This window comes from Zootoca vivipara, chromosome 14 (assembly GCF_963506605.1).
Source record: "Zootoca vivipara chromosome 14, rZooViv1.1, whole genome shotgun sequence".
NCBI classification, from domain to species: domain Eukaryota; kingdom Metazoa; phylum Chordata; class Lepidosauria; order Squamata; family Lacertidae; genus Zootoca; species Zootoca vivipara.
Genome location: NC_083289.1, coordinates 6,140,342 through 6,161,579, shown reverse-complemented (window position 1 = coordinate 6,161,579; position 21,238 = coordinate 6,140,342). Strand labels below are relative to the sequence as shown.

Below are 21,238 nucleotides of genomic sequence, written 5' to 3'. Positions count from 1 at the left end.
AACTGTGAAAATATCTGCGAAAAAGGGAAAGATGACAGAAGGAAGACAGAAGAAAGAAGAATGGAAGTCCAACATATAAAGTCGAATAGAGATTGGACTTAATAATATTTTTGTTTTTGTTTCTAGCTTTATGTTTTTCCCTTCCTTTGTTTTCTTTTCTCCTTTTATTTTCTTTCTATTTGATTGGAAATTTAAGAATTTAAAGCCATGATGAATGTAATGAATATAATGTAATGAACATAGAAAACTTAATAAAAATTATTGCAAAAAAATGAAAAAAAGAATTGAAAATCTCCGTTTTGTTAGGCACTGTAATAAATCTCTCTCTCTCTGTGTGTGTGTACACACACAGATGTGCACACAAATACTATATATGTTTTAACAATCTTCCAAAGAAATGTGAACTACAGTACATTAGCCCCCTTTTGTTTACTCCTAAAGTGGAAATCCTTAAAAACAAGAGATTGTTGAAGAATATGAGTGATAGAGAATTTAGGAGAGATAAAATTAAGTGCGCACTGAAAGGGAACTTAGGAACCACAGTGGGGGGACTGGAAGTCACATTAGAATTAACTTAAGGATGAACTTAATTTTGTGTCTTTTTGGTATGCAATGAGTGTTAATTTTGGATTTTTTGTTGTTGATCGTTATATACTGTTTGATCTGGTTTTCTGTTTTGTTATGTTTGTTTAAAAACAATAAAGCATTTTTTTTAAAAAAACAAAAAACCCTAAAGCATTAAACACACACACACACAAAATCCTAACTCCAGTTCCTGGGAGTAACCCCCTCTAAATTCTGTAGTGCTTTAGAGCAGACGTGGGGTAGGGTAGGAATTAGGGTTGTAAAGTCCACAGTTGGATGACCTTTTGCCATGGTTCTGTGCGGGGGCTGGAATAGCTCAGTTCACTGGCCACGCAACGAACTACAACTCCCAGGATTCTTCGGGGGAAAGCTGGCCGTTAAAGTGGCGCAAACCGACGCTTATTTCTGACTCCTCTCTGCAGGATTAGCTTTGCCCAACTCCATGGAGCATTGTGAGAAAAGACTACGCAGTCGGGTGAAAAGCTTTGGTACGTGCGGATAATGAAGTGCAGGCTATTAAGTTCTCTAGTTCCGAAATTAATAGTTAAAATTTTAAATAGAATTTAATAGTTTCTACACGTCCCTCTTTTCCCCTATACGGGCCCACTTTCGACTCATTTTAATTTCTTAATTTTGAAACTTGGGGATCCTTTCACTTTTCTTTGCCTCCTAAAGGCAGCACAGGGCTGCAGCCCTCTCGATCCAAATCTCCGAAGGGTTTTGAGGCGTCTTAGAAACTAACACTTACATTGTGGCGGACGCTTTGTTGACTTGGGAGTCCCACTGAACACACACAGGGGTTTCCTCCTAGCATCCAGCTGTCAGAACTTGTCGACTCGACTTATTTCGGAGGTTCATGTTAAGTGTGCCTGCGCAGAAGGTTCCTGCATTGCAGGAGGTTGGACTAGATGACCCTCGTGTCCCTTCCAACTCTACAATTCTTTGATCGTTTGAGACCGTCACAACAATCCCGCGAGGTGGGTTAGGTAGCATTACTCCGCCCCGCATCTGGAGGAAAGCTGAGGCTGCTTTGGTGGTGGTGGGGCTACCAGTAAGACCCATTCATGGACCCAAGGCAGCTCGCTGCTGGAAAGCCGGCTCTGAGAAGTGTGTGGGGCTGTCAGAGTGACGCTACAATGGGCCATAGCCACCCATTTCGCAGTCCTGCTGCAGCAGCACCAAGGCGCATACAGGAACCCTTCCTGCAGGCTGATCCTCTGCAGCAAGTCGCTGCGTATTCCTCCGGCCAGTAGGTGGCGCGTCGCCCATATTGAGGAACAGCGGTGATAGGAGCGGCAGCGGGGGGTGGGGAGGGACGTTAGTGCGTCTCTCTGGTGATGACAAAGTGGCTGCAATCTTAACGGCTTTCCGTACAAACACTTCCGGCTCGCTAATATGCCTCGGCTGGACGGTGCGTAGAAAGTGGTGGCAAATAAGTTTTGCGTTTATTCAGTCGTTTTAAAAACGCACACACAGAAAAACCAAGGTGTGCATTCATTCAGCTGCTTCGATGTTTGCTCGAGGAGAGCGTGGCTTTCCGCCTGTGGTTGCAGGTAGGCTGATGAAATAAGTATCTTGTCAGGGTTCCCTTTTGTTTTAACTCATTAAAATAAACAAGACCACCATCCTTTAACTAGGCTTATTTAAAACAAAAAACCAAAGAAACCCCAACCACCCCTCCCTGTCTTTCCCTGCCCTGCACCCGCACGTGGAGTCGCCTATCGCACTCCAGAAGTGCGCGCTGCGAGGAGAGCCTCGCGCCCTCTTTAGGTAGCTGCCCGGTGGCGCTTGGCGGCTTTGCCGTAAAGCGTCGCCGAGTGTCGCGCTTTTGCGTCCGCGGAGGGAGAGAGAGGGGGAAAGGGAGAGGGAGGGAGCGGCTGGCAGAGGAGAAGAAGAAGCAGAAGAAGACGAGGGAGGTGGCGGCGGCAGGAGAAACAGGACCGGGGGCGGGGGCTGCGCAGCAAACAAAACTGCCCCCGCTCGGGGCTGCGCCCTCGGCCCCGAACCAGGGAGGGAAGGAGGGGACCGGGCGAGAGGAAGGACGTCGCGCCTAGCACAGCCTTGAGGAGGGTCCGGCGCCAGCTGGGCCGGGCTAGGCCGCTTCGCCCTCGCCCACCTCAGCGCCCTCAGGTACGCGCTGGAGGCTTCCGTGGGCCCTGGGAATGGGAGGAGGGAGAAAGGCTGCCCTGAGAGTGGGGCTCCCCTGGGCTGGGGCTGGCCGCCGTCTCCGCTCGCTTCCTGCCGCTTCACAGCGGAAGGGAAGGTGTGAGACCGCAGATTAATAGGCGGCGATGGGCTAATGGCCCTGACTGGTGCAGCGCCGTCCGCGTTCCCGGGAGCGCTCTTGTGAGAGGTGCCCCTGTCCTGAGAGGTGTACAGTTTGGGTTGGGTGGGGGGAGACGGAAGGGTGGCAGCTCCACGCAGCGTGAGAGCTTGTGGGGTAGGAGGGAAGGCAAAATATGTGCAGCTGGGGCTTGGCCGGCCTCTTGTGCCTCGCTTTCCTCCTCCCCGCGCTGGGCCTGTGTGATCTTGGATAAAGAAATGGAATTATTGGTAATCACTATGCCCTGGTCTAGCGCCCTCGATGGTCTAGTGAACGTCGGCGATATGAGTAAAAAAAATGGCAAGTGGCTGCATTGAGAAGTTAACAATCTAAATTTAGATTCTTTTGCTGCATGTGTTGGAGGGGCGTGGAAAGAGGGGGAGTTGTAAGGGCCACGACTATACAGCAGCCCCTCCCCTTCCAGCACCTTAAGGGTGTGGAAGCTTAAAGTGGAGGGTGGAAAAACGAAATGAAGCTTTATAAATGGGTCCTCCTGGATTGTTGTCTTTTATGTCATTTCCATTATGAAGTGTGATGATTAATTAATAATACAGCACCATCGGTGCACATGGCACCTTTGTATGGGAACCCAAACAAAAGGCAGTCCTCTGCCTTTAGAAACTTACAGCCAGAATGTGGTTGGAATGGGGAGATGAGTTGCAAAGGTAACAGAATATGATGGCATAAAAAGATGGCAAGAGGGAATCTGCTTGAAAGTGGCTGAAGCAAACAAAACATGCATGCAGCTCAATTCTGTGCAGGTTTACTTGTGAAAACACCTGCTGGAAGTCACTAGTGCTTGCTTCTGAGTGTGTATGGGATCACTACATAAGGCTGTTAGACTTTCATTCATTCAAACGAATGAGTGTGTTTAGCAAGATAAATGCCTCTCTTCATTTGACATTTCTGCTTGATAAGAAGCATTTATTTCTATTTTTATTTAATAAAAAAACGTTTATTCAAAAGTTTCAATACAGCATTTTCATTGGATATATCTCCTCCATGTATTTTGTTGCAATGTTCATGAAATGAAGTACTCAGAAGAATTCTTTTGAAGTGTTAATTCTGTCATGCAACAACAAGCTATCACTTTGCTTTGGAACACATTTTTAAAAGAAAAACTTGATTAGTGTTCAGATACCTTTTAATTGAATAACTTTCTAAAGAAATGCCTGAAGTTATATTTTACTCTAAGAAGACACATTTATCCTAAATAGAACCCCATAAGGCAGACGTGTGTACAGAACAATTTTGTAATGTGATCCCATTGAGATACCAATATGAAATTTTGCACGTAGCTCTTAGAAATATTAAATACCGGTAATACAATTTTTGGATATTTTAAATCATAATGATTTTTAATCACCTTTTGAAATTTAAAATTTTTGTAACTTACCTTTAAAATATAAAGTAAGCCAATCATGCAACATATCACATTAAAGCCCATGAAGTTTTGAAGAGATTGGTATTTTTAGTTTATAAATGTCTCAATTCTGGGCTGAGCTTTTAAGGTTTTTGTGTAGTCTGGCAAGGCCAAAAGTGCCATTTTTTTGAAATTTCAAACCCTCATAACTCAAAAACGGGATGAGATTAAAAAATAATAATTTAAACATAGTTTTGATCATTCAACAAGTGTACAAAATATGACAAAAATTGGATGACATGAGAGAGAAAAAAAGGATCACTTGATATGGAATGACCCAAGGGCAAGACTTAGGGTGATCACTTGCTGTATGCTATCCCTAGAGAAAATATGCCCAAGATGCTTTAATGTGAACTCAATACAGTATCTCTTGACACACTTTCAACACAGCCCCTTTTATTTCTGTCACATGTTCAGAGTGGATTCTATCCCCCTACTTAAGTGTTTGCTTGTGAATGGAATGTGGATTCTAAAACAGAGTAGGGATGTGGCATTGGACTTCTGATGAATGGAGAGTAAAAGCTTAAGTATATGGCCCTGATGTGAAGAGAGCCTGAAGAAAAGGAGAACAGGATTTGGGACTTGGGGTGGTTGTATGGGGTTCTAGTAGGACTAAGATGAAATACTGTATTTGCAGTGGTTGAAGATTGCTCTGTAATTTGTTTTAAGGTTTTTTGTGCTATGGTTGGTATACAAAATTAACAAACCAAATGTTGTTCACAATTTGTCTGCAGGTTGGAGAGGAGTGAATTACTCTTGTGACCTGGAGTCCTTATTTTATCAATGTGTAGCCCTTCTATTAATGCTTGAAATTTGATTTGAACAAATGCAATGGACCGACCCTGCTGAATCTGAGCTGGTCTGGGGTGGGTCAGTGCCTGAACTACATGGAAAGCCTCGACTTCAGCATGGGAACAGGGTGGGAATCAGAAATCTAAATGTAGTAGGACAGAGAGAGGATGAGAGCATTTCAATCTTAACTCCTCCCCGCTCAAAATAAAATATCTGGTGGTATCTTTGTACATTGTCAAAGGCCATGTAGCAAGTTGGATTATGTGGCAACTCTGGTTCTTGGCAAGCTTTGTTGTCCTCCCAGGGTATATATTTTGTGGAATCACATGTTAACTGTACTGTGAAATCTGTTTGCCAGGCAGGTTGGAGGTAAATTTAATGTAAATCAAGGTTCAATTTTTGCATGCAATTGGGGGAGTGAAGGTGGTGAGAAGATTATGAAGGGCAAATGTACAAGAGTATATTGTGTTTATATACACAACATATACTGTATATGCATAGAGTGGGATGAGAGAACTACTGTGTCTGGCTGTGGATCTGCTGTTAGTTAAACACACTGGCTATATGCCATCTGGTCTGTCCTGAAATGGTGGGTCACAGTGGTGAGGAAATCATGTTAACAAGGACTCAATGTATTGTGTCTCTCTCTACAAAGTTGAGTGGGGTGTCATTCATGTGAATGAATCTCCCAAGTGGTAAGCTCCCCCCTCCCTGGGTTACATGATAGTCTAGTTCTATCTTGCACATGATAGTAAGAGATCCCCTGATGCTAACTGGAATGACTGGTGGTGATCTGCTTATCCCCCAACCACTACCACTCCAGGATCGTAAGGGGTCCATAGCAGGAGATATAGCACTATGGACCAGCCTTCCACTATCCAGATGCTTTGGCTCACAGTATGGTCATGCTTGGTGGGACTGAGTGAAGTTGTTGTTGTTGTTGTTGTTGTTGTTGTTGTTGTTGTTGTTGTTATAATATATTTATTTATACCCCACCTTTTCTCCTGTAGCCCAAAATAATTGGGGTAAGCTGGTAAAGTTTGTATAGGAGTGTTCAAAATTAGCTTGGTGCCAGGTATGTTTTGCGACTCGCACAGGTCCAATTGCGACCAGGTGGAAATTTCTGGATGACGGCTGGGGAAAGCAAAAAGTCACTTAGAGAAGGATCTGAAATATGTCATTGTTTTATTCTGGATTGTTTTATTTGATAGGTTGGTAATGGCTTTGAGATTTGTTTTTTAAAATATAAAGTGATATAGAAATGATAGGGATGATGATGATGATAATGATAATGAAGTCGACTGCAAAACAAAAAAATGAACAAAAACGGCACCTAGCTATTCCATTGTGGCAACCATAACCCAGGTTTAAAGTGCCATTTGGTGGTATCCATCTATCTATCAGAATTTCTAATACTGTTGCAGTGCTACTAACTAATCCTGGTGATATATGAGCAGCTCTCTCCAATGTGAACGGATGAGGATTGCTGTGGTGCTTGGTCTTCAGTACATTAATGAAAGTACTTGTTAATATACCACTCTGAATACTGCTACTATTAAAATGGCAGTAGGGGGAAAACAACTGGGGTAGCAATGAGACCAGAAAATTGGGCTGTCCTTAAATTTTTATAATTTTTTTTATAAATTGTGCATGCCACATTTCTACCAGGGTTGACATGGCAAGTCTCCTAAAAACAGCAGTATAACAAAAACATAACACAGCAGAGCAAAACAGATTATCCATGAATACTAATAAAAGCATCAGTTGGATAGCAGCCAACACACACCAACCTGAAACAGAAAGGGTGGGGGGGTGGCGGCAAACCAGTAAAACTGTGTTTATGTCTGAATGAGCAGCCAAGATGGGTAACATGGAGCCTCTGATATTGTTGTGATCTGCATTCAATATTCTGAACTTAGCCAGCCATGCTATCATAGGAATGCTGCCAGAAGTCCCAAGCACAGGGACTGTGACTTGCACACTACAGTACAGAGTTTGCAGCAATTGTGCAACTCCACCACCCTGATCATAATGTCTCTTACCTAGCAACAAGCTACTGTACAGCACAATGGAAGCACCAGTTACTGTGGTGCTAGTCAGTAACAATTAGTCCACTTCCCTTCCTCTGCAATATGCCCATTGAGGGTGTAGGAAGCCGGAGCATCAACCTCATCTGTGACGTTAGCACCAATAATGTGAGCAACCTTTGCCACTCCACATGCTTGACTCCAAACTCCCATCAGTCCCAGCCAGTATTGGTCAGGGATAATGTGAGTTATAGTCCAGCAAAATCTGGAGGATCACGTATTCCCCATTCCTGCTCTAGGCCGATACTCTGAATTGCCGCAATACAAACTATAAAAGTCTGAGCTCAAATGGAAACCCTGGTAGATGCTGCCACTTCTTCCTTAGCTTTAACTCTTGTTGTATGCTGATATCTTCCATACCAGTAGAAAGCTATGTTCCCCAGAGGCTCCTGAAGGACAGCCCTTCCATCTAAGATGACTCTTCCCTCTCACTGGCCTACCAGTGAGAGAGAAGAGTTATCCCAGATGGAAGGGCTGTCCTTCAGGTGCCTCTGGGAATAGAAATTCATGGTAAGATTTTCCTTTCATTTCTGGTTATTGCTGCCCTTTAAAATAAGCTTTTTTAAAAATGGAAAATCCGTGTCCAGAATCAATTTTCAGAGGTAGTCCCCGTCACATAGTGACATGAATATGTGGTGCCTTCCTAACGTATTTTACACCTGTAGAAACTGCTTTTCTATGGGTTCATTCCACAGCACAGCTGTAACATTTGAAGGCTTGGAATTGCATGTGATTGCAGGAGTCTTTTCCACACATGTCTTTGCAACTTTATAGATCAGTGGTTTTGGGGCCACCGCCCCCTTGGTTCCATAAACTCAGTGTTCCCTACCATATAAGCAGCATTATTCAGAATAGCTGTGTGCATGACCCACTAAGGAAGATGAAAACACAATAAACTTCAACGAACAATTAATTGCACGTTTATTCAAAATCCAGTTAGAACTACTGTAGTTTAATTAATTCAACAAAATTGATTATCTTAATCCAGTGCTACCAGCTTTTCAAAGTCTGAGCGTCATTTCTTAGATATCACATTTAGTAACTCCTTCACTGTTCCATAAATTCTGAATGCAATGGATGGGCTTGATGAAGTTATACCAGTTTCTCACTCTCTGGTCTAAAGCCACATAGCAGAGTCTTCTTAAATCACCACATTTAGTAATCTGGAAGTCAATTTCTTTGCTTGGGGAGAAGTTGGACAACAGCACTAAACTGTGTTCCATCAAGATTCATGTTGGAAATGCAGCAAGGAGTTTCTTAACCTCTGTCTATAGTGCAGAGAGCAATCAGAAATTTCCTTTTGTAACCAAAACTTGTATGATTTCTTAATCTTTGGCTTCAGCTCAGTCATTTTGTAGCTCAGGTAGTTCTTTCTCCACTACCACAACTTCCTCAATATACCTGAACATGGATTTCTAATATAGAATTTCTATCAAAAGAAGATCCCTCATATCACTTAGACATATCTTAAGCAGCATATCCAAATGGTGACAAAAAGCTTATAAACGTATTGCTCTGCTTTCCTTTGAACCACATCATTGAGGCTAAGAGGGGGAGGGGAGCTTTGGTTTGGGCAGCCCAGGACCTGCTTGCATACTGCCCAGGCTTGCATCCCAGGTAGGTCACTTCGGTGCTTACAGCGGTTTGACTTCACCCCCAGAGGCGCACTCCATTGTCTGTCAACAACATCCCACTTTTCTCTTCTAGCTCAAAGACAGGTTTGGAAATGGGTACAGTTTCCTTATTGTACTTGAATGGAGTTAGCTCTGAAGTAAATATGGAGATGACAGATTTGGCCTCAGTTACTTCCAGCACCCCCCTGACACCCCCTTGCCTCTTACTGCCCCCCAGGTAATCCCACGTACCACTAGGGGATGGTGATGTTCTAGACGTTGCAGCTGTTCTGTGGAATGAATCTCTTGCAGAGGCATTGCCCATGGAAAGGCCTGTAAAGAACCCTTGCTAACAACTGGCTTACAAGTATGGCTTATGCAATACCTCTTGTAGTCTCCAGTGTTAGTTATTTAACTTTGCAGTGTTTTTACTCTCTGGTTTGGCATCCAAAGCATTTTACTCAAAGTAGACCTGAAATTAATGGCACTGACGTGATGTTCATTAATTTCACTGAGTCTATTCTGAGTAAAGCTCAGGTACCACCCAGTATCACTGCCAATGTGCATGGTTTGTCAGCCGAGGCTCTCCTGGGCCTCTCTGCCAGCTCACATCATTGAATGAGTCTCCAGACCTCCGCTGCCCAATTTGGGAAGGGGTGGGTCATACCTTGTTGAACAGAAAGGTCTTTACAATAAGTGGGCAAGAGAGGGGGGTTGACAGATCTTACTAGGGAGGGAGTTATGCATCTGTACTGCCCCCAGCAAAGGCCCTTTCCCTATTATCTGCCACTCAGATCTTAAACTCCAAAGCTGATCTTAGGGCTCAGGTAGGCTTCCTCATACAATTTGGTCCTCTAAAAGTTTCATACTAGCACTTTAAATTGGGTGGTCTACCCAGACCATACCTTTCACTGGCCCTGCTCTGTGTCCTCTTTGAGTGCTTTTGCCTGGCTGAAATGTGTCTTTGAACTGTAATGAGACCTCTTGCTTACCTGGATGGAGAAATGTGGGTAGGTGTAGAAACCTCTGAATTTTGTTTGCCTTGAATAAAGCAGGGAAGATTGGGTGCCATATGTGGTTGGACTCCCAACTCCCATCAGCCCATGGATAATGGGAGTTGTAGATCAGCAAACAGGACCACCAGTTTGCCCATCCCTGGTATAAAGGGAAGAGCCATGTCCATTGCTCTGCCCAAACCCACTTTTGTGCCCTGCCCACCATTCATATGCAGCAGCCTTCCAGAAGGTTATGCATGAGAGAATGTGGCCTTGGGGCTGAAATAGGTCTCCCACCCCTGCTGATAGGAGGGGGCATGATAGAGAGAAGAGAATCTGAGTTTTGGCTGCAGAGTGGAATATGTTTCTATGTCTGCTTAGGAGAGTTGTCATACATCATGTAGGATGTTCTCTGGAGTGTCAAGCTCAGTCAGCTCCTGATGTTTAGAGGATTGGGGAGGGGGTGTTGGAAAAGATTCACTGACTTCTTCAATGGTTTTAGGCTCAAGCCAAGACTGTTGGCATCAACTTATAAAAGCCCCACAGCTCAGGACCAGAATGTCTTGAGGGCCACCTAGTCCCGCACGAACCTTCTGCCCTCCAGTCAGGGGTGGCCCTTTGGAAATCCCTACCTACTGTGGTGAAGGGTGTGGTGACTCTGTTTTTCGATGCTCCTGAGGTTTAGGTCCTCAGTGAGGTTAGTGCCAGGTAATAATAGTGCTACTTGCACCTCTGTCCAAGATTGTGGTGTCCTTAGTTCTGCCTACTCGTTGTGTTGCTTTGATGATGAATAATATTAGTACAGTGGTCAGGGTGGTAGACTAGGACTTGAAATATCAGTGTTTGAATCCCCATTCAGTCATGATGCTTACTGGGTGATTTTGACCTGGCCAATCACCGTCTTTCATCTCACCAGATCAAGGCTACCTCACATGGTTGTTGTGAGGGTAAAATGTGGAGTGGGAGAGCCATATGATGCCTTTACCTCCTCCTGGAAAGATGGATAATAATAAATTATAAATGATGCAATAATTGATTTTTACTTCTCTACTGCTAAAACATTTATAGTGATGATGTATTTAATATTTGTATTTTTTTTAAGTATTGCAATTTTGTGAGCCACCTTAGAAATAATCTGTTGACAAGGTCAAGTAGAAATGCACAAAATAAAACATAGCAACATCAAGGTTGATCGTGATTCTCCCACTGTTTGTTGATAAAGAAAGGAAGAAGTCACCCTATGTAGGAGTTTGTCCCTCAGCACAGCGGTGCCACATGCGGAGCCTGCAGGCACCCAAGCCACCATGTCACTCCCAGGAGAGACACGTGGCTCGGGTGTGGTAAGTGCCGCCCAGTGGGCCCCCCAGCTATGCCTCAGCCTCAGCCTTTCCCTAGTTCCTTTAGTGCTGCTCTTTCTTAAAATGCTCCTCCTTCCCTGCTTGTCTGTAAACAGCCAGCATCATACAGTTTTCCTGGTTGTGTCAAGCAGTGAATAACCACAGCTTTCTGAACACACTCAAAGGCTGTTAAGTTACACCCATACCCCCTTGCTTGAACCACTTGAGCTACACTACTGGGCAAAAGAAATAACCTGCATCACATCACAATTCTTCATAAATTGCAGTCATTCAGTTGTACCAGCTTCACAGATACACACACACACACACACACACAAGAGTCAGACATTGCAAGGGGGTTGGACTACATGACCCTTTGTGTCCCTTCCAACTATGACTCTATGACTAGTTAGATTTCTTCAAACTGCAATGAAAGCTAGGATTAGAGAAGTCAGTTTTATACTTGAGATTTTATAAAATAAATATGAAAACTGGAATTATCTCGAAAACATGAAAGCCTTTCCTGCAACCCACATTCATATGTTTATGTTATTTTTACACTGGGACGGCAAACAGGTAGGAAGATGATAAGTATAGTCCAGGGGTGTCAAACTCAAATTCATCGGGGGCCGCATCAGCAGTTTGGTCACCCTCAAAGGGCCGGTTGTATCTGTAGGACTATGTGTCCACTCTTTATTATCATAAATTATTGTCACTGCATTCAATTATTACTGTTTTTTGTAATAATGTAAGTAATAACTAGCTCCGAAAGCAGAAACATAGTCAGAATAATGGCAAGTAGATATTCGAATGTACAATTATTGTACAATTTATTGAAAAATGATTTTTGGTAACTGCACTGGGTGGTGGTGGCTTGTTAGGGTTTCATGCAGGACCTTTGCAGAGCTACTAGTACCTGGAGATGCTGGGGTCCTTCTGCATGCAGGACAGATGTTCTGCCAGTGAGCCACCACCCTTCACCAAAGGGACTGGCTGAGGTTGACTCACTGGAGCTGCTCTCCTGGTTCCAGGGTTTAAGGGCCAGAAGTATAAAGCAGCATCCTATGTTTCTGAGGAGAGGGAGAGGGAGGGGAGGGAGGAGGGAAGGAAGGAAGAAAAGAGGGAGTGGGAGGGAGGGAGGGAGGGAGGAAAGAGGCGAGAGAAAGAAGAGTAGGAAAGAAGGAATAAAGAAGGAAAGAAAAAGAAAGAGGGAGAAGGAAGGAGAGGGAAAGAAAGAATAAGAACAAGAGAGAGGAAGAAAGAAAGGGAAGGGGGGGTCGCCGCCTTGATTCAGCGCCAGAAAAGAGCGCGAAGGGACCCAGGGGCAAAAAGCATTTCCCGTGCAGCGTGAGGCAGCGGGTGTCCGTTTTAGGAGAAGTGCGTAAAGCCTCAGAGTTGCACGTTCGTGAGGCTGAGCCGCTGCTGAGCTCACGTTCATGAGGCTGAGCCGCGGCAGGAGGAGGAGGAGGAGAGACAAGAGGAGGAGGAGGCGGCGGTGCTCTGTAGCACTTTGAATCCTCCTCCTCCTCCACGCGGCGCTGCTGGGTGCTTTGTCTGTGCTTCAGCAGCAGCAGCAGCCGTTTCCAGGCGCCGAGCCGTGGCAGGAGGAGGAGGATTCAAAGTGCTACAGAGCACTGCTGCGTCGCAGGGGCTAGGGACTCTCCGTGCGGCGCTGCCGGGCGCTGACCCTGCAAGCTGCCTCCTCCTTCTCCTGCTGTGGCTCGGGACGCTCCACGCAGCGCTGCTCCGGCCACCTTTCTACCCCCCCCCCCGGCCCCAGCTGTTTGTCGGCACTTTGTCGGCGCGGCGCTTCAGCAGCAAGGTCCCGCTGCTGGGTTCCGCTGGCTGGGGCGCTCGGCGGGCCACATGATGAGGTCTGGCGGGCCGGATTTGGCCCCCGGGCCTTGTGTTTGACACCCGTGGTATAGTCTAATCTGCAATCCCTGTATAAACAATGCATCTTAAAATATGAACTATTTATACTAAAAAGCTTCACACTACATCTTAGGGTGCTCAGGATCAGCTGTAATCATTTCATATTCTGTGAGAAATTTCACAATGAAATAGTAATTTCCAGTGCTTCATTCAGAAGCTGCTTGTTTAGAAAACGACATGGGATTTTAAAAAAGCCACCACACCCGATTGACCTCTTACAATATTTATTACATCTTGGAGCCTTCAGGAAATGTTACAAAATGAAACTGTGTCGGTAAACCAATTGAGACACATTGTGTAGAATGTTGATGTAATTTTTTTAACAGATGATTTTTTTAATGTACCTTAAAAATCATTTTAAAATAAAGAGAAATGCAAGCATCTTTTTTGGGCTTTGTTCATGCCCAGAATTATGCATCAAGAAACCAAAGATTGCAATGACATAGAAAATTACGGACCTGGAAATTAATTGCAGTATTTAAAAACCAAAACTACATCTTCCACACCATTTTCTTGAGAAATAAAACAACTAGCTGCAAAGTGTTTCAGTTTTTCCAACAGAACAGGTGTACTAATGTTCATTCTCACAAAATGCGGTGGTCTCATTTACAATAACACAGTAATTACCGGTAAATGCTAAATGAACTATGATACTGTATAGGATAAGAGTACTGTATTTTCTAGTTACTGGGCACCATCCAGCCAAAGTTAAGTACTTTTTGGTTGTGCTATTTTCAGTGGGCCAGAGTTAAGGATATGCTTAGGGGTGTAATCCTTATCACATGATTTCTTGAGTGATAAATTCTATTTAATAAACTGGAAATTACTTCAGAGAAAATAAGTACTGAAAGCATGTACTGAATCAGGCTGAAATGCTCCCATTGAAATCAATGAGATTTAAGTATCTATTCCCCACCATAAAGCCCCCTTTCCCAAGCCACTAACAAACAGTGAATAAGAAAAATACTAAAAGGCAAGAAACTGTCTATTCTATAATATCAAAATTATTGGAAGAAAGGCACAATCCTAACCATTTCTACACAGAATTAGTTCCTACTGGGATTGCAACCTAATTTGTTACTTTTGAGCAGTATCTTTCCAGTAGTACCAATCCACCCCTCTACCGTACTATTCATCAGAAACCTAAAGCAAAACTGAAAACCTAAAGCAAAACTGTATTAAAAACAGGCAAAGGCTTAAAAACAGGCTGCTCGGGAGGGGAGGTGGGGGTGTGCGGGGCTGAAAAAGTAGCTGCTACAGCCTTCCAAAAAGCATTGTTTCTGGGATTTTGAAAGAGGAGCTTGCTTGTTTACTTATGGAAAAGGCTTGATGAGGAATAACAAGGGAATGCCAGAAGCTCAATAACTGCTAACAGCTTTACAGCTTTTGTGAGTGGTGGAGATTTCAAGTTGCATTCCTTGAGACCAGAAATCTCCACTTGGTTGCAGCTTGCACCCGGTTAGTTTCAAAAGCTGTTGGCATGCACTTACTGAATGAAGTACAGTGGTACCTCTTGTTGCAAACGGGATCCGTTCCGGAGGCCCGTTCGCAACATGAAAAGGCCGCACCCTGAAGCGGCGCATTTGTGCATGTGCGTGATGCAATACAGCGCTTCTGCCCATGTGCACAGGTTACAGACACACCGAACCTAGAAGTAACCCGTTCCAGGACTTCTGGGTTTGGTGCGTCCATAACCTGAAAAGATGCAATCCGCAGTGGACTTAACATGAGGTATGACTGTATAGAGTTTTAAAACACAGCATAACTTCCTGTGATGGTAGGTGCCAAACACTGGATTTCCACAGACTTTCCTGCAACTTACGAAGGGGAAGAAGTGAATTATTTAGTTACTGGGATGTTCTTCTGACAGCTAGTGTTTGCATTGTTCATTATTCTAATATTTCCATTTTTATTTCTGTCAGGCCCTCCCTGCCGTTTTCCCATGTCTCAATGGACTCCTACATGTAATACAGTCTATACCCTCGAAGCGGATATGAAGAGTGACGTTTCTTCTGGTGCACCAAAGAGCCAGGAGAGCCTGAAAGGGATCCTTTTGAACCCTCCTCAGCCCATTGAGGCAGCCAAAAGTTTCCCTGAAGAAGTTGAGATGATTGCCAACAAAGTCGGGGATGAATTCTCTCACCTTTGTGGTGACTCTCAGAAGCAGAAGGACCTCAATGGAAATCGCCCGGAGCAAGAAACCATAGTCATGCGCAAGAAGCGTAAAAACCAGCAGGCTGGTCCTTCCTATGCTCAGAACTGTGGCGGAAAAGAGAACCCCCGGATTTTAGGGTTAAGGCAGCGTCTCGATACGCAAAGCGAAGACAATGACTCATCTTTTAGTGACTGTGTCTCTTCACCTTCATCTAGTTTGCATTTTGGAGACTCTGACACAGTAACGTCTGAGGAGGAGGACAAGGAGGCGGCCCCTGTGAGGCATGCTCGGCCGGTGTTGAATGCTTCAAGCAGAACTCATGGTACTCGGCCCCAAAAGTGGCCCCGGACAGAGACAGAGTCTGTTCCAGGGCTCTTGATGAAAAGGCCCTGTTTCCATAGCAGCAGTACTCTGAGGAGGCTCCCTTATAGGAAGCGGTTTGTGAAAACCAGCTCCTCCCAGCGGACGCAAAACCAAAAAGAGCGGATTTTAATGCAGCGGAAGAAAAGGGAGGTATTGGCTCGGCGGAAGTATGCTCTGCTGCCCAGCTCGAGCAGTTCTAGTGAGAATGACATCAGTAGTGATTCTTCTTCCAGCTCATCCACTGAAGGAGAGGAAGATATTTTTGTGTCGACTGGCGATAACCACCCAAACAGTACTGCTGTTCCTTCAGGTAAAACCACCTTGCTGTCAAATAACTGTGTTATCCTGCTCCTCTTCATAGAGTTTTCCAAATAGTTAATCTGCAGCTCTGGTTGCTTAGCTGGAGGGTAAGAAATAGTGCATGTACTTTGTGAGTGGAGGGTTCTCAGTTCAGGCTGCAGGGATTTCAGGTGAAGGCTCTCAGGGCTGCAGGGCAAGAGACTACGGAGAGCCACTGCTGGTCAGGGAGGCAATGTTGGCCGGATGGATAAGTACTCTGACGCAGTAGAAGTTGCTTCATATCTTTCTATGTGGGATCCAGCCATCCATTTATTGGGGTGCTGGGATTTTGGAGATGATTGGAGAGGAGGCTGCAGCCCAGATTCTTGGGTTTTATTCCCACGGCTGGGCAAAGTGACTCCGTCTTGGGAGGGAAGAGACTTTGCCTGATTTCAGCAAAAGGCTTCTATGAGGTGTGCCAAATTTTTATTGCCCAAGGTGGCCTGCCAACAAGTCCTATTACTACAGCAGTCAACCTCCCACCACACACACACACACACACACACACACACACATAAGAAGGAACAAAAAATAAAAAAAATTCCTTCCAGTAGCACCTTAACCAACTAAGTTTGTCATATCTAAGTTTGTCACATCTTAGAAGGGTGAGCGTTGGTCTGGGTCCAGTTCATTTCCCTTAATCTATAGGGTAAACAGTTATGTACCTCTTGCAGAACATCTCTTGCATGTACCATGAATTAGGTGTGAGAGATTCTGGATTATATCTGGCCATGCAGAAGCACAGGCAAAGAGACACACTTTTAACAGTCTTGTTTCAAACTTCTGATAACCCTAGAAGTGTCACATAGTCAGCAGAGACAGAATGTCACAAGGCTGCAAGTAGCCAAAAAAAAAACATAATCTCCTGTGTCCATCTCTGATCTCCAGTATAATCAGAACCACAATGGCCTGGTTCACACAACATGCTAAGCCCATGCAGTATTGTTTCTAAAAATTCAGCATAGGTTACTCTTGTGACTGCCCACTTTCTGCTAGCCTTTGCTGTACTATAGTCTGTAGAAACATTCCATGAATGAGAGTAAAATGAGCCCATGATGTATGGATGTAGTACAGTGGTACTTCTAGTTACAAACTTAATTCGTTCCGGAGGTCCGTTCTTAACCTGAAACTGTTCTTAACTAGAGGCATGATATTGCTAATGGGGCCTCTTGTTGCTGCTGCGCCGCTGGCACACGATTTCTGTTCTAATCCCGGGGCAAAGTTCTCAACTTGAGGTAACTCCTATAGGTTAGCGGAGTTTGTAACCTGAAGCATTTGTAACCTGAGGCATTTGTAACACGAGGTACCACTGTACACCAATTTTCTATTAACTTTGTTTAGGGACGCATGTGGTGCTGTGGTCTAGACCAGTGGTCCTCAACCTTGGGCCTCCAGATGTTTTGAGACTACAGTTCCCATCATCCCTGACCACTGGTCCTGCTAGCTAGAGATCGTGGGAGTTGTAGGCCAAAAACATCTGGAGGCCCAAGGTTGAGGACCACTGATCTAGACCACTGAGCCTATTGGGCTTACTGATTGTAAAGTTGGCGGTTCAAATCCAGACAACAGGGTGATCTCCTGTCCCAGCTCCTGCCAACCTAGCAGTTCTAAAGCATACCAGCACGAGTAAATAAATAGGTACTGCTGTGGTGGGAAGTAAATGGTGTTTCTGTGCGTTTTGGCACTCGTCACAGTGTTCTATACACCAGAAGTGGTTTAGTTATGTTGGCCACATAACCCAGAGAAGCTGTCTGGACAAACTCTGGCTCCCTCGGCCTGAAAGCGGAGATGAGCGCCATACCCCATAGTCGAATTCAACTGGACTTAACCGTCCAGGGGTCCTTTACCTTTGCCTTTTACCTAACTGTTGAAGTAGGCTGGCCCATACTAGCATGTACATTGGTTGTGTTCTACCTGCACACTCCTGCTGCCTTCGTTTAGGTGTCTCTCTTTGCCTCTTGCTGACAAAGATGTGAAACGGCTCCACATGACTAGAATAAAAGTTGATGCATGTATCCAGTGAGCCCATTTGTTTTTGATATTTCTCATCTTTGGGTGGACAGTCATTGTAAGTATGCTTTTTTCATATTAGCAGGAAGATCCCATGGAGGTTTTCTGTAAAATCTGAATAATAGGATATGAATTCAATGCACACAACAAAGAATTCATACTACCTTAGATCTCTTCGTCTGTATTGTATCTAAGCTTTTGTGGAGTAGAATCCACTTCATCAGATGCACAAAGGTTTACTTTCATTTGGCAGGTATGTGCAGTGCTTTTTTTCTGGGGGTACTCAAGGGTACACAGTACTGGTGCCCCCTCAAAGGTTGAAAGTGTGGCACTTACTGTAACAACTTCATGGTGAGTACAGGCACATTTTTTCCCTAATTTAAAAAGCATTGGGTACATGTATATACATCTCTGCTCCTGTATATAGCTGTCCACCGAGGATAACTCTTGATGCACCTGATGAAATGGACTCTAGTCCATTAAAACTTCATTTTAACAGTAGATCTGTTAGTCTTTAAGATGCAAGAAGTTGTTACTATGAAACAGAGAAATGGAAACTGTATGAATCAGCAATTGGGATGCAGACATTAACTCTCCCGCTCATGACTGGTGTTCCCTCTTTCAAAACTCACAGTGGTAACCCATCCACAAGGGACCACATATGACCAAACTCTTTCATGGGAGTAATTTCTGTTTAGGCTTTTCAACCAGTCTTGGCTGAGGAGCACAAAGAGAGACTGCTCGATCAGACTTTTGACTCCATTGGCATTGAAAGTGTCCACCATCCTCCCTGGTTCCCTGCAACTATTTAAATATTTTTTGTTGTTGCTGGTCTTAATGTTTTTAGCAGTGTGATCCTCAAATTCTTTTTCAGCGTCCTATATTGTCTGCTTGCATTTATTTTTCCAAAGTTTGCATTCCTTTTTGTTCGCCTTACTCCATTTTCTAAAGCAGGCATCCCCAAACTGCGGCCCTCCAGATGTTTTGGCCTACAACTCCCATGATCCCTAGCTAACAGGATCAGTGGTCAGGGAAGATGGGAATTGTAGTCCAAAACATCTGGAGGGCAGAAGTCTGGGGGTGCCTGTTCTAAAGGAAGCTGTCATGCCTCTAAAATGGTAGCTTCTTTGCTTGTTAAGCACACTAGCATCCTCTAGCCTTTGGTGGTGCCTTTCTTTATCTGTTTTTCTTTTCTTTCTTTTTTAATTTTTAAAATGCTTTTACAGTATTAGCTTCTTATACCAACACCAACACAGACGTCACTCACAAGAAATACAAACTTACAAAAAGATATAACACAGAACAAATGATACAGATTATTGTATTTTAATATTCTGTTGGAAGCCGCCCAGAGTGGCTGGGGAAACCCAGCCAGATGGGCGGGGTACAAATAATAAGTTGTTATTGTTATTGTTTGTTTGTATTATTACATACTGGTACATTCCTATTTCAATTCTTATTCATTTCTATTTGACTTCCTTCCCCCTCAACGCAGGTCTGGTTCTATACTGAATAAACTGTTTCTTTCGCAGTTCCTCTTCTCTGTTTTTCCTCTATATCTTACATTTTTGCACCATATTTTATGTATTAAAAAGGTACTTTTCTTTATCTGGTATATGTTCCAGGTGAGCTTCTCACGTTATGATTCTAAACAACTCCCAATATTTTTTGGAGAGTTTTGACCCTCTTGAGTTTGCTGAAAAGGAAGCTGAAAAGCAATTGCTGTACCTCTTTTGAAGTCAAATGTGATTGTTTTGTTTTTGTTTGGAAATAGTTCCATTTACACATACAGTGGTACCTCGACTTACGAAGGCGATCCATTCCATGGGTGGCGCTCTTCGTAAGTCGAAGTCTTTGGTTGTCGAAGTGCCTGTTTTGCGCATGCGCAAAGCTTCTGCGCAGGCGCTGACCACGCGTGCGGCGAAAAGACTTCCGGGTTTGTCGACTTCGGAAGTCGAGTCATTCGGATGTCGAGGTACCACTGTATATTGAATTGGATAGCACTATAGCCACAGTTTCCAGTCAGTTCAATAATATTTGTATCCAACACCAGGACCGCTTCATTGCTTAAGATTAAATCCAGAGTTCCTGCTGCCCGTCTGGTTGGTTCCATGATGGTTGTTCAGAGGGCAGGCATTTAGAAATGGTACTTTTTTGTCATGACTGCAACACACATGCACTCAGTCTATGTGAGGGTAGCTAAAGGCACCTTACTATAGCATTTCATCTTTTGGATGCCTCAGCATAAGAAGAGTCCTGCTTGATCATTTCAGAGGCATAGGCTGGCATATTGTTTCCTGTGGGACCCAAACAGATGGCCTAATGGGAAGCCTAATGTTTCTTTGTGACAGATATTGGTATGGTGTGTCTGATCTTGGAGGTAATACACAACCCTCATGACTAGCAGCCACTGAATTTGTCTGATCCCCTTTAAAGCTATCTATGTTGCTGCATCTTGAGATAGCAAATTCCATAGCTTAGCTATGTGTTGTGTGTATTGCTGACCATCCAGTTGCACTGTATGACCCCAAGTGGCTTCTCTCTTTGTACATGCAGAAAATAGACAGTTGTAGGATCTGTCTTCACTTGTAAGACAAAGCTTTATTTTACGTGTTCAGTGACTCGAGTTTAAACTGAAATACTACACAATCCAGGAAAGTCTGTAAAAGCCTCTAGTGCTGGGGCATGCTTAGGAATTAGAAATGTTTTTCAGGGCATGCTTAATCACAGCTTTGAAAATAAAATACAGTTTCCGAGGTTACAAATCCATTCTCAATTATCTGCTTTCCATTGAAACTGTGTGGCAGGGAACATGCAGCCATTCAGATATTTCTAGACTTCCAACTCCTGACCATTGACCATGATGTTACTGACCACTGACCATGCCACCAGCCACAATGGCTATATTTTGCCTTCACTGTCAGAGGCACAATGCCTCTAAATACCACTTGCTGGAAATTGCAGGTCAAAAAGATGCTGTTGTACTCATGCTCTTGCTCAGTTTGCGGGCTTCCTGCAAGCATCTGGTTGGCTACTGTGAGTACAGGAAGCTGTACTAGATGTGCCTTTGGCTTGGTCAAGCAGGGATCCTCTTATCTTCTTATGTTGGGATCCAGTGAGAAAGTCCAGCAACATCTGAAGGGCTGCAGATTCCCTGTGTATGAAGGCACATGAGGCAAGCATTTTGCTGACACTAAGCCATTTGGTACCTGGATGAGAGGTTGTGTTCCAATCCCCCATGTGTCTTTCCTTGAACTTCACAGAAAAGCAGGATATAAATT

At 44.1% G+C, this 21,238-nt stretch overlaps 1 protein-coding gene across 4 annotated transcripts in view; it reads left to right on the top strand.

The window, feature by feature from the left end:
- Positions 1 to 1,868: 1,868 nt before the first annotated feature.
- Positions 1,869 to 21,238, top strand: part of RNF111 (ring finger protein 111) — a 54,029-nt gene continuing 34,659 nt past the window's right edge. For 2 of the 4 annotated variants that reach the window (XM_035131178.2, XM_035131177.2), the window contains exons 1-2: positions 1,870 to 2,138; positions 15,013 to 15,918. In XM_035131178.2, coding sequence (XP_034987069.1) covers positions 2,096 to 2,138; positions 15,013 to 15,918 — 949 coding nt within the window. In that variant the 5' untranslated portion in view covers positions 1,870 to 2,095. Of the gene's footprint in view, positions 2,139 to 2,460; positions 2,716 to 15,012; positions 15,919 to 21,238 lie in introns of those variants that run through there. The other 2 variants (XM_035131180.2, XM_035131179.2) reach the window with 2 other exon arrangements.